The sequence below is a fragment of the Amblyraja radiata genome, chromosome 7, assembly GCF_010909765.2.
Source record: "Amblyraja radiata isolate CabotCenter1 chromosome 7, sAmbRad1.1.pri, whole genome shotgun sequence".
Lineage (NCBI taxonomy): Eukaryota > Metazoa > Chordata > Chondrichthyes > Rajiformes > Rajidae > Amblyraja > Amblyraja radiata.
Genome location: NC_045962.1, coordinates 86,375,984 through 86,389,501, shown reverse-complemented (window position 1 = coordinate 86,389,501; position 13,518 = coordinate 86,375,984). Strand labels below are relative to the sequence as shown.

At 47.6% G+C, this 13,518-nt stretch overlaps 1 protein-coding gene across 2 annotated transcripts in view; it reads right to left on the bottom strand.

Moving 5' to 3' along the window:
- Window positions 1-13,518, bottom strand: part of dnajb2 (DnaJ heat shock protein family (Hsp40) member B2) — a 53,764-nt gene that overhangs the window by 14,160 nt on the left and 26,086 nt on the right. For both annotated transcript variants that reach the window (XM_033024909.1, XM_033024910.1), the window contains exons 6-8: window positions 12,680-12,769; window positions 10,691-10,796; window positions 6,368-6,438 (exon numbers count right to left, since the gene is read on the bottom strand). In XM_033024909.1, coding sequence (XP_032880800.1) covers window positions 6,368-6,438; window positions 10,691-10,796; window positions 12,680-12,769 — 267 coding nt within the window. The remainder of the gene's footprint in view (window positions 1-6,367; window positions 6,439-10,690; window positions 10,797-12,679; window positions 12,770-13,518) is intronic.

Here is a 13,518-nt window from a genome sequence, read left to right as displayed (position 1 = left end):
TCTAGCGTGTAGGATAGTGCTAGTGTACGGGGTGATCGCTGGTCGGAGCGGGATGTTTCCTCACTATATCTTTAAACTAAAACTAAACTTAACCAATGACGTACCAGAAGTCATTCATTCATTCATTCATTCATTCATTCATTCATTCATTCATCATCGTGGAAAACATTAGCGACGCAGTGTTGCTGGTTCCCGACGGGAACAGTGACGGACGCACCACACATCTCCGTCCTCCAGTTCCTGCGGACTTCCACCGCTGGAAGTCTAGGATTTTGCTGCGTGTGTGTGTGTGTGTGCGCTTCATCATCGTTCCTTACAATGCTACGTACAACAGTGATCGCAACTTCTACTGACGTTTTGGTCCTGCTGGGGGTCCACAGACCTCCTCTCACCTGGCAAACCAGGTGGGGGAGACGGGGTACTGATTGGGGAATGATCAGCCGTGATCACTTTGAATGGCTCGAAGGGCCGAATAGCCTACTCCTGCATCTATTGTCTATTGTTTAGTCTCCGACTATCCGACCATGGAGCAGGTAGCACGGGATTACATGGTACCTGTGGCGGGTGGGGAGAATTCTCCCCGACCTGGTCCAGGCACGATGGCCCAGCGGTAGAGTTACTGCCTCACAGCGCCAGAGACCCGGGTTCAATCCTGACTACAGGTGCTGTCCATACGTTCTTCCTGTGACTGTGACATAGAAACATAGAAAATAGGTGCAGGAGTAGGCCATTCGGCCCTTCGAGCCTGCACCGCCATTCAATATGACCATGGCTGATCATCCAACTCAGTATCCTGTACCTGCCTTCTCTCCATACCCCCTGATCCCTTTAGCCACAAGGGCCACATCTAACTCCCTCTTAAATATAGCCAATGAACTGGCCTCAACTACCTTCTGTGGCAGAGAATTCCAGAGATTCACCACTCTGTGTGAAAAATGTTTTTCTCATCTCGGTCCTAAAAGATTTCCCCCTTATCCTTAAACTGTGACCCCTTGTTCTGGACTTCCCCAACATCGGGAACAATCTTCCTGCATCCAGCCTGTCCAACCCCTTAAGAATTTTGTACGTTTCTATAAGATCCCCCCTCAATCTTCTAAATTCTAGCGAGTACAAGCCGAGTCTATCCAGTCTTTCTTCATATGAAAGTCCTGACATCCCAGGAATCAGTCTGGTGAACCTTCTCTGTACGAATGGCAAGAATGTCTTTCCTCAGATGTCCGCATGGGTATCCTCTGGGTGCTCTGGCTTCCACCCTTATTTCAAAGGCGTGCAGGCTCGGAGGTTAATGTGCTTCTGCAAATTGGCCCTAGTGTGCATGATAGAACTAGTTGTACGTTCTCCCTGTGACCTGCGTGGGTTTTCTCCGGGATCTCCAGATTCCTCCCACACTCCAAAGACGTGCAGGTTTGTAGGTGAATTGGCTTGGATGAAAATTGTAAATTGTCCCCTAGTGCGTAGGATAGTGCTAGTGTACGGGGGTGATCGCTGGTCGGAGTGGACTCGGTGGGCCGAAGGGCCTGTTTCCGCACTGTGCCTTTAAAGTCTAAAGGTAAAGTCTGAAGGTGATTGTTGGTCAGCACAGATTCAATGGGTTGAAGGGCCTGTTTCCACACTGTATCTCAGAACTAAACTAAACTAACCCGCTGGTGTAGGAAAGAACTGCAGATGTTGGTTTCAAACCGGAGTTAGGCCTAAAAGCTGGAATAACAGCGGGTCAGACAGCATCTCTGGAGAAAAGGAAGAGGTGACTTTTCAGGGCGAGACACCTTCTTCAGACTGGTCTCGACCCAAAACTTCACCTATCCATGTTCTCCAGAGATGCTGCCTGACCTGCTGAGTTACTCCAGCACTCTGTGAAACGTCACCTATCCATGTTCTCCACAGATGCTGCCTGACCCGCTGAGTTACTCCAGCATTTTGTGTCTATCATCATAATGAACCAGCATCGTATCGGGCCAAAACTCTTTTGGAAATAGGCAAAGTTTCGGGCTGAAACCCTTCCGGGTTTCGGCCCGAAACGTTGCCTATTTCCTTCACTCCACAGATGCTGCCTGACCCGCTGAGTTACTCCAGCACTCTGTGAAACGTCACCTATCCATGTTCTCCACAGATGCTGCCTGACCCGCTGAGTTACTCCAGCACTCTGTGAAACGTCACCTATCCATGTTCTCCACAGATGCTGCCTGACCTGCTGAGTTACTCCAGCACTCTGTGAAACGTCACCTATCCACGTTCTCCACAGATGCTGCCTGACCCGCTGAGTTACTCCAGCACTCTGTATCTATCTAAACGTATCCATTTGCACATTATCCCTCCATTTCCTGCACATTCTCTCTAGACCACAGACAGCAGCCAAGTTTAGCTTCTACCACTGCAGTTAAATTCAAGGAATTAAATAGGACGGCAAGTTACAAAACAAATACAATCTTGCCTCAGTGATGGTAAATGTGAAAATCACAGCCTTACATTCACTGGAATTTAGAAGGATGAGAGGGTATCTTATAGGAGCATGTAAAACTATTAAGGGATTGGACAGGCTAGATGCAGGAAAAATGTTCCCGATGTTGGGGGAGTCCAGAACCAGGGACCACAGTTTAAGAATAAGGGGTAAGCCATTTAGAACGGAGATGAGGAAAAACATTTTCACCCAGGTAGTTGCGAATCTGAGGAATTCTCTGCCTCAGAAGGCAGTGGGAGCCAATTTTCTGGATTATGTTTTCAAGAGAGAGTTAGATAGAACTCTTCGGGCTAGCGGAATCAAGGGATGTGGGGAGAAAGCAGGAATGGGGTACTGATTGGGGATGATCAGCCATGATCATATTGAATGGCGTTGCTGGCTCGAAGGGTCGAATGGCCTACTCCTGCACCTATTGTCTATGTTTCTAACTCCACCCGGTTCACAAACACTCTTCAGTGAGGAAGCACCGGCAAGGGCAACAGGGCGGCACGGTGGTGCAGCTGTTAGAGCTGCTGCCTCTCACAGCCCCAGAGACCCCGGTTCGATCCTGCCCTCGGGTGCTGTCAGTGTGTGGAGTTTGCACGTTCTCCCCGTGGCAGCTGAGGTTTCCTCCGGCTGCTCCGGTTTCCTCCCACATCCCAAAGACATGCCTGCCTGTAGGTTAATTGGCCCTCGGTAAAAATGCTCCCCAGTGTGTAGGGAGTGGGATAACATAGAACTAGTGTGAATGAATGATCGATGGTCAGCATGGACTCGATGGGCCGAAGGGCCCGTTTCCATGCTATATCTCCAAACCAAACCATCTGGAGCCAGTGTCATTAGTAAAGGATCAAAAGATGCAGTAATAAGAGTACTCTCCGAACCTCAATGCTTCTGAGGGATTCAAAGAAGAGGTGAACATGACCCATCAAAGCAAGGTCAATCTAATTCCACATCGCCAGCTGTGTGACTATTCGGGTTGGTAAAGAAAACAAGACACAGAGTGCTGGAGTAACTCAGCGGGTCAGGCAGCATCTGTGGAGAACATGGATAGGTGACGTTTCACAGAGTGCTGGAGTAACTCAGCGGGTCAGGCAGCATCTGTGGAGTGAAGGAAATAGGCAACGTTTCGGGCCGAAACCCGGAAGGGTTTCAGCCCGAAACGTTGCCTATTTCCAAAAGAGTTTTGGCCCGATATGATGCTGGTTCATTATGATGATAGACACAAAATGCTGGAGTAACTCAGCGGGCCAGGCAGCATCTCCGGAGAACGTGGATAGGTGACGTTTCACAGAGTGCTGGAGTAAAGTATTATAGACAATAGACAATAGGTGCAGCAGTAGGCCATTCGGCCCTTCGAGTCAGCACCGCCATTCAATGTGATCATGGCTGATCATCCCCAATCCGTACCCCGTTCCTGCCTTCTCCCCATATCCCCTGACTCCGCTATTTTTAAGAGCCCTATCTAGCTCTCTCTTGAAAGCATCCAGGGAACCTGCTTCCACCGCCCTCCGAGGCAGAGAACTCAGGGGGTCAGGCAGCATCTGCGGAGAACATGGAGAGGTGACGTTTCAGGACAGGATCCTTCTTCAGACTGATTTGGACAAAGCCTGGCAAGTAATAGTTCGACACAGGCAAGGGGGGGTTTTGGACAGGCAGCTGGTTGGAACAGCGATAAGAACGATAGGTGTGACCAGGCTTGAAGAGTTGCAAATTGCGTAGATTGTGAAGTTTGAAGCTACGTGACCTCGCCTCTAGGGTTCGAGTCGGAACCCTTCTTCAGATTTAAATTCAAAAATCATAGGAGCAGAAGTAGGCCATTCGGCCCATCGAGTCTACTCCGCCATTCGATCGTGGCTGATCTATGTCTCCCTCTCAACTCCATTCATAGAAACATAGACAATAGGTGCAGGAGTAGGCCATTCGGCCCTTCGAGCCTGCACCGCCATTCAATATGATCATGGCTGATCATCCAACTCAGTATCCTGTACCTGCCTTCTCTCCATACCCCCTGATCCCTTTAGCCACAAGGGCCACATCTAACTCCCTCTTAAATATAGCCAATGAACTGGCCGCAACTACCTTCTGTGGCAGAGAGTTCCAGAGATTCACCACTCTCTGTGTGAAAAATATTTTTCTCATCTCGGTCCTAAAGGATTTCCCCTTTATCCTTAAACTGTGACCCCTTGTCCTGGACTTCCCCAACATCGGGAACAATCTTCCTGCATCTAGCCTGTCCAACTCCTTAAGAATTTTGTAAGTTTCTATAAGATCCCACCTCAAACTTCTAAATTCTAGCGAGTACAAGCCGAGTCTATCCAGTCTTTCTTCATATGAAAGTCCTGACATCCCAGGAATCAGTCTGGTGAACCTTCTCTGTACTCCCTCTATGGCAAGAATGTCTTTCCTCAGATTAGGAGACCAAAACTGTACGTAATACTCCAGGTGTGGTCTCACCAATACCGTTCTCCTGCCTTCTCTCCATAACCCCTGACACACTTTACGAATCAAGAATCAGTCAATCTCTGCCTTAAATATACCCATTCACTTGGCCCCCTGCAGCTGCCTGTGGCAATTAGTTTGACAGGTTCACCTTCCCTCTGACTAAAGAAATGTACAGCACGCGGAGGGATGGTTTCTAAACTAGGAATGCCGCAGCTGGATTAGGGGACGAGATCCTCACCCGATCTTAGGGGTGGGGGGCGAGCGAGAGAGCAGCTTGAGGGATGTGTCACTGCCCGAGAGCGGCAAGGCACGGTTTATGGGTTTGGAGTTGCAAGTTCAAATCCCGCCACTCCATCCGGGAATTTTTGTTTTTTTAATTAAGTAAATCTGGAATAAATCAACGTGGAAAGTACTTGATCTAATAAGAAGGAAGTGCAGATGCTGGTTTTAAACCAAAGGGTACAGAGAAGATTTGCGAGGATGTTGCCTGGACTCGAGGGTGTGAGTTACAGGGAGAAGTTGAGTAGACTGGGTCTCTATTCTTTGGAGTGCAGGAGAATGTGGGGTGATCTTATAGAGGTATATAAAATCATGAGAGGAATAGATCAGGTAGACGCACAGAGTCTCTTGCCCAGAGTAGGGGAATCGAGGACTAGAGGACATAAATTAAGGTGAAGGAGAAAAGATTGAATAGGAATCTGAGGGGTAGCTTTTTCACACAAAGGGTGGTGGGTGTATGGAACAAGCTGCCGGAGGAGGTAGTTGAGGCTGGGACTATCCCAACATTTAAGAAACAGTTAAGACAGGTACATGAAGCATAGAAAATAGGAGGCCATTCGGCCCTTCGAGTCAGCATCGCCATTCATTGTGATGATGGATAGAACGGGTTTGGAGGGATATGGGCCAAATGCGGGCAGGTGGGACTCATGTAGATGAGACATGTTAACTGGTGTGGGCAAGTTGGGCCGAAGGGCCTGTTTCCGCACTGTATCACTCTACAGACACAAAGTGCTGGCGTAACTCTGCGGGATATTTTTAATGCAGACATTGACAGATTATTGATTAGTACGAAGGTACACACAAAAGGCTGGAGTGACTCAGCGGGACAAAAGGCAGCATCTCTGGAGAGGAGGAGAGGGTGACGATTCGGGTCGAGCCCCTTCAGTATGATTGATCTAGGTTGCGGAAACAGCCGGTGGTTAAAACTAATTGAGAATAAAGGCAGGCGGGAGGGAGGGAGGGGAAGGGAAGGCGTGTCTTTATTTCTACAATATAATTATTCCAGATTCTCGGGTGGCGAGGCTGAACATCCCTTAGTAATGGCGGTTGCTAGCGGCTGCTGGTGTGTTCTACGCTTCCAGGCTGGCTGCCGTGCGGCTTCCCTCTCATCTCTTCTCTAGCTCTTCCCCTGCTTCTCCCTGCGGCCGCCGACATTCTCGTGCCGCCACGCGCTCTAGTTTCTCACCAGCTTCTTGTCCCGCTTACCGTTCACTCGAACCGACTTCAGCTGCCCATCCTCCTCCACCTCCACCCTCTCTTCACCGTTCTCCACAACCCTGGGGGCGGGGGGAGACAAATTGAGTCATTGATTAGTTAATAATAATAATAATAATAATAATAATAATAATAATAATAATAATAATAATAATAATAATAATAATAACAATAATAATAATAATAATAATAATAACAATAAACTTTATTTCGGACTCAAGGGCCAGACATGGGACGACATTACATAAAAATACATTGCATATAAAAACACCTTAAAATCCATGGCTATGAGAATGCAGGGCGACTTGGACAGGTTGGGGGAGTGGGCAGAAGCATGGCAGATGAAGTTTAATGCGGATAAATGTGAGGTTATCCACTTTGGTAGCAAAAACAGGAAGGCAGATTACTATCTAAATGGCGTCAAGTTGGGAAAAGGGGAAGTACAACGGGATCTGGGGGGTCCTTGTACATCAGTCTATGAAAGTAAGCATGCAGGTACAGCAGGCAGTGAAGAAAGCGAATGGCATGTTGGCCTTTATAACAAGAGGAATCGAATATAGGAGCAAAGAGGTCCTTCTGCAGTTGTACAGAGCCCGTGAGACCATACCTGGAGTATTGTGTGCAGTTTTGGTCCCGTAATTTGAGGAAGGACATTCTTGCTATTGAGGGAGTGCAGCGTAGGTTTACAAGGTTAATTCCCGGGATGGCGGGACTGTCATATGCTGAGAGAATGGAGCAGCTGGGCTTGTACACTCTGGAGTTTAGAAGGATGAGAGGGTATCTTATTGAAACATATAAGATTATTAAGGGTATGGACACACTAGAGGCAGGAAACATGTTCCCGATGTTGGGGGAGTCCAGAACCAGGGGCCACAGTTTAAGAATAAGGAGTAAGTCATTTAGAACGGAGACGAGGAAACACTTTTTCTCACAGAGAGTGGTGATTCTGTGGAATTCTCTACCTCAGAGGGCGGTGGAGGCCGGTTCTCTGGATACTTTCAAGAGAGAGCTAGATAGGGCTCTTTAAAAATTGCGGAGTCAGGGGATATGGGGAGAAGGCAGGAACGGGGTACTGATTGCGGATGATCAGCCATGATCACATTGAATGGCGGTGCTGGCTCGAAGGGCCGAATGGCCTACTCCTGCACCTATTGTCTATTGTCTAATTACATATAAAAGCTCGGTATGTTTAAGAAAGAACTGCAGATGCTGGAAAAATGAAAGGTGGACAAAAACCCGGAGAAACTCAGCGGGTGAGGCAGCATCTATGGAGCGAAGGAATAGGTGACGTTTCAGGTCGAGACCCTTCTTCAGACTGATGTGGGGGCGGGGGGAGGAAAGAAAGGAAGAGACGGAGACAGTGGGCTGTGGGAGAGCTGGGAAGGGGAGGGGAAGGAGGGAGAAAGCAGGGACTTCCTGAAATGCAGCACCTCATATTTCCTTTGGGTAGTTTACACCCCAACGGTATGAACATTGACTTCTCCAATTTCAGGTAGTCCTTGCTTTCTCCCTCCTTCCCCTCCCCTTCCCAGCTCTCCCACAGCCCACTGTCTCCGCCTCTTCCTTTCTTCTTCCCCCCCCCCCCCCCACCTCCACATCAGTCTGAAGAAGGGCCTCGACCTGAAATACCACCTATTCCTTCGCTCCATAGATGCTGCCTCACCCGCTGAGTTTATAAAAGCTTAGTATATCACTTATAAAAGCAACATAAATTATACACAAATAATACAATACATGATTTAAAATCCAGAATAAAAAAGATCAGTGTCCTACAACGAGACAGCGATACCCGTGTCTCCACAACTGGGATTGGTAGCGTGTAGCGCTAAAATTATGTTTGACAAGGCCACGATAATAGTAAGATTAAACGAGAACTTACCAGTTTGAAGTTTGATCTGCATTTTATGAGGAGTTACGATGAGGGATTACATGAAGAACCCGCTCAGTGCGCAGGCGCGGCATACTTCCAAGCAGCGGTGTGGAATCACAGATAGACACAGTTATTTGAAGTAAACATAGTAAAGATAAGGAGACATCAATTTATTAGTTTGATCCATATAATAAGGGTGGGAGCGGAGGGCACGTAATCCCTCATCGTAACTCCTCATAAAATACAGATCAAACTTCAAACTGGTAAGTTCTCGTTTAATCTTACTATTTTACTTCGGAGTCACGTGAGTGACTACGTGAAGACTTCAAAGCTCTGTGATTTCAAACCGTGTAACAGTTCATACTTCACTCGCTGCCGAAGTCATTCGAGGGAGGAAGTATGTTATCGTAATCAACCATGAATCTGTTTGTAAAAAACAATAATGGTGTTATTAACAACAACAAGACCAATTGCTCCCCCGGGCTTAAATTATATATTTTTTGCAGATTCTTTTTCTGCAAACGATACAGGTTCTGTCAGTGGTTTGTTATAAAAGTTTGGAACGTATACTCCCTAGACCACCCTGCAGTAGCCAGGATGTGGTCCATAGGTTCGTCCATCCTCTTAGTTACTGACGTGGAAGCTGTTCTGGTGGAATAAGATTTTATACACGTTAGTATTTACTCCAGCAACTCCCAGTACCTGCTTGAGCCACTAGATAGTTTAGCTCGTCACCCGACCATGAGGTTTCCTGTGGCTGACCCATAAGGCTTTTTCCTCTCCCTCGGTATTCCTTATTGTGTCGATCTCTAAGTGGGTCATGACACATAAAACGTGGTTCAGGTGGGTATGCCCGGAATTTCATGACTGGACCTGATGTTCCTGGTCTGTTCTGTTTGGCCAACCCTTGAATGGGCATGTGACACTATCTGGTGTTATAACCATGTTGTCCCATCGCAGTAGATGGGAGAGCTGGCTCTTTGTGTTGATGTAAGGCCACCAGCATGTCCATCTTCAGGGTAGGCTGTTCCAGGGTGAGTGACCTGGCTGGTGATCATCCCCTAAGGTATGTCAGGATTTCACTGACATCCCAATTTGGGTGTACCTATTTCTGGGGAATGGATTGATATACCTCTCCTGTATCTGATCACCAGTGAGCGGTACCCAAGTTGAGTAGGCTAACAGAACATGTCCTTCATTGTGGTGAAGACCTGCCAGGAGCTCCAGTACAGTTTTTTGTTATAGTTGAATGTGTAATTCCTGTTTTGGAAACAGTGTACCATTTCTTGATGCTCCTCAGGTATGTTCCCTAGGATATGCGCGTAATGCCGCGCCTGCGCACTGAGCGGGTTCTTCACGTAGTCACTCACGTGACTCCGAAGTAAAATTACATTTTTAGAGTCATTTATCCTGCAAATGAATTTGTACATATGATTTCTTAGGATAGCTTCTAAAGTACTGACTCCTGCAGCCACAAACATGTTACTAGCACTACACCATCTAGGTTTCCTTAGCAATTTTCTCATGGCATCATTATAGGCCACCTTTAGTCTCTGCATACTTGTCTTTAAATAGTTCGACCACAGGTGCGCAGTGTAGAGTGGTGTGCAGTATGCTCTAAATAGCGACATCTTCACCACATCTGTACACGCACCAAACTTACGCAAGAGAATATTCGCCTGTATATACACCATACGTCGTTGCCTATAAATATCATAGATACATAGATAGATACATAGAAAATAGGTGCAGGAGTAGGAGGCCATTCGGCCCTTCGAGTATATCCTCATCATCTGACATTTGTTCCGTGATAAAATGCCCAAGATATTTTACCCTATTACTTTGTAGATACAGCGAGGAAAAGTAAAACCATTTGGGTATGGGCGGCACGGTGGCGCAGCGGTAAGGTTGCTGCCTCACAGCGCCAGAGACCCGGGTTCGATCCTGGCTATGGGTGCTGACTGTACGGAGTTTGTACGTTCTCCCCATGACCTGCGTGGGTTTTTTTCCAAGATCTTCATTTTCCTCCCTCGTTCCAAAGACGTACAGGTTTGTAGATTAAGTATAGACAATAGACAATAGACAATAGGTGCAGGAGTAGACCATTCAGCCCTTCGAGCCAGCACCACCATTCAATGTGATCATGGCTGATCATCCCCAATCAATACCCCGTTCCTGCCTTCTCCCCATATCCCGACTCCGCTATCTTTAAGAGCCCTATCTAGCTCTCTCTTGAAAGTATCCAGAGAACCCACCACCACCACCAGAGAATTCCACAGACTCACAACTCTCTGTGAGAAAAAGTGTTTCCTCATCTCTGTTCTAAAAGGCCTACAGATGCTGCCTGACCCGCTGAGTTACTCCAGCACTATCTGTGCCCCCTACAAGGGGTTAAGCTCACCAGGCCCTGGCCGAAGGCTTTGAATCTCATCTTAGGTACTCACTTTCTGGTGGTCACGCGCTTGCCATTGACAAACTTCGTGGAGGTCGAGATCGATCGGAAATTGCCGATTCCACCGCCGCCAAAGTTGGTGGAGAACGAGGAGAATTCTGTCGACGGTAAAGGACACTCGTTAATGGGCGGGCATGAGGGATCGGAGAAAGGGCAGTGGGTGCATGCAAAGAGCTGCCAGAGGAGGTCTACAGGTCCAAGGTTAATTCCCGGGATGGCGGGACTGTCATATGCTGAGAGAGTGGAGCGGCTGGGCTTGTACACTCTGGAGTTTAGAAGGATGAGAGGGTATCTTATTGAAACATATAAGATTATTAAGGGTTTGGACACACTAGAGGCAGGTAACATGTTCCCGATGTTGGGGGAGTCCAGAACCAGGGGCCACAGTTTAAGAATAAGGGGTAAGCCATTTAGAACAGAGACAAGGAAACACTTTTTCTCACAGAGAGTTGTGAGTCTGTGGAATTCTCTGCCTCAGAGGGCGGTGGAGGCAGGTTCTCTGGATGCTTTCAAGGGAGAGCTAGATAGGGCTCTTAAAGATAGCGGAGTCAGGGGTTATGGGGAGAAGGCAGGAACGGGGTACTGATTGTGGATGATCAGCCATGATCACATTGAATGGGGGTGCTTGGACTTGTAAACCTCCTCTGGCAGCCGTCCCATATTCTCAGGAAGGGTTGGGCCGAAGGGCTTATTTCTGTAGACACGTGGAACTGCAGATGCTGGCTTACACACAGAAAAAGACGCAAAGTGCTGGAGTAACTCAGCAGGTCAGGCAGCATGTCAGGTGCACATGGATGGGTGACGTTTCGGGTCGGGATCCTTCTTCAGTTTGTTTCTACCCCCTCCAGCACCTCTTGCCACATTCCCACCAACCAACCCCAGTAAGGTGTAGGGTGTTGACATGGATAGAAAATTGGTTGGCAGACCGGAAGCAAAGAGTAGGAGTGAACGGGTCCTTTTCAGAATGGCAGGCAGTAGCGAGTGGAGTGCCACAAGGCTCGGTGTTGGGACCGCAACTGTTTACCATATATATTAATGATGTGGAAGAGGGAATTAGGAGCAACACTAGCAAGTCTGCGGATGACACAAAGCTGGGTGGCAGTGTGAACTGTGAAGAGGATGTTCGGAGGTTGCTGGGTGACCTGGACAGGTTGAGTGAGTGGGCAGATGCGTGGCAGATGCAGTATAATATAGATAAATGTGAGGTTATCCACTTTGGCGGCAAAAACAAGGGGGCAGATTATTATCTCAATGGGGTCAGTTTAGGTAAGGGGGAGGTACAGCGAGACCTGGGTGTCCTTGTACACCGGTCACTGAAAGTTGGCGTGCAGGTACAGCAGGCAGTGAAGAAAGCTAATGGAATATTGGCCTACATAACAAGAGGATTTCAGTAAAGAGGTTCTTCTGCAGTTGTATAGGGCTCTGATGAGACCACATCTGGAGTATTGTATACAGTTTTGGTCTCCTAATTTGAGGAAGGACATCCTTGTGATTAAGGCAGTGCAGTGTAGGTTCACGAGATTGATCCCTGGGATGGCGGGACTGTCATATGAGGAAAGATTGAAAAGACTAGGACTGGACGTGTCTATAAAAGGACTGGACAAGCTAGATGCAGGAAAAATGTTCCCAATGTTGGGCGAGTCCGGAACAAGGGGCCACAGTCTTAGAATAAAGGGGAGGTAATTTAAGACTGAGGTGAGAAAAAAAACATTTTCACCCAGAGAGTTGTGAATTTATGGAATTCCCTGCCACAGAGGGCAGTGGAGGCCAAGTCACTGGATGGATTTAAGAGAGAGTTAGATAGAGCTCTAGGGGCTAGTGGAGTCAAGGGATATGGGGAGAAGGCAGGCACGGGTTATTGATAGGGGACGATCAGACATGATCACAATGAATGGCGGTGCTGGCTCGAAGGGCCGAATGGCCTCCTCCTGCACCTATTTTCTATGTTTCTATGTATCTAATGTCCCAGTTTCCAACGTACCTGATCCGGTGGGAAAAGGGAATGAGAACAAAGATCCAGGTTGTCGAGATCTGTTACTGCCTCCCAATTCAGAAAAAGGACCAAAATCATCTGTTGAAAGAATAAAATAAGATTAGAGTAAATATGATCTATGTTAGTGTGTAGGAAGGAACAGCAGATGTTGGCTTCGACAGAGGGTGGTGAATCTGTGGAATTCTTAGCCGTAGAAGGCTGTGGAGGCCAAGCCAGTAGATATTTCTAAAGCAGAGATAGATGGATTCTGTGTAAGAAGGAACTGCAGATGCTGGTTTAAACTGTAGACACAAAAAGCTGGAGAAACTCAGTGGGTGAAGCAGCATCTATGGAGCGAAGGAATGGGTGACGTTTCCGGTCACATTATTTAAAATGTATATTAATGATTTAGATAAAGGAATTAAGTGTAACGTCTTCAAGTTTGGGGATGACACAAAGCTGGGTGGCAGCGAGGAGGATGCCATGAGGCTGCAGGGTGACTTGGACAGGTTGGGTGAGTGGGCAGATGCATGGCAGATGCAGTTTAAGGTGGGTAAATGTGAGGTTATCCACTTTGGTGGCAAGAACAGGAAGGCAGATTATTATCTGAATGGTGTTAGATTAGGGGAGTTGCAACGAGACCTGGGTGGGCTTGTACATCAGTCACTGAAAGTAAGCATGCAGGTACAGCAGGCAGTGAAGAAAGCAAATGGCACGTTGGCCTGCATGGCGAGAGGATTTGAGTATAGGAGCAAGGAAGTCCTATTGCAGTTGTACAGGGCCCTGGTGTGACCACACCTGGAGTATGGTGCTCAGTTTTGGTCTCCTAGTCTGAGGAAGGACATTCT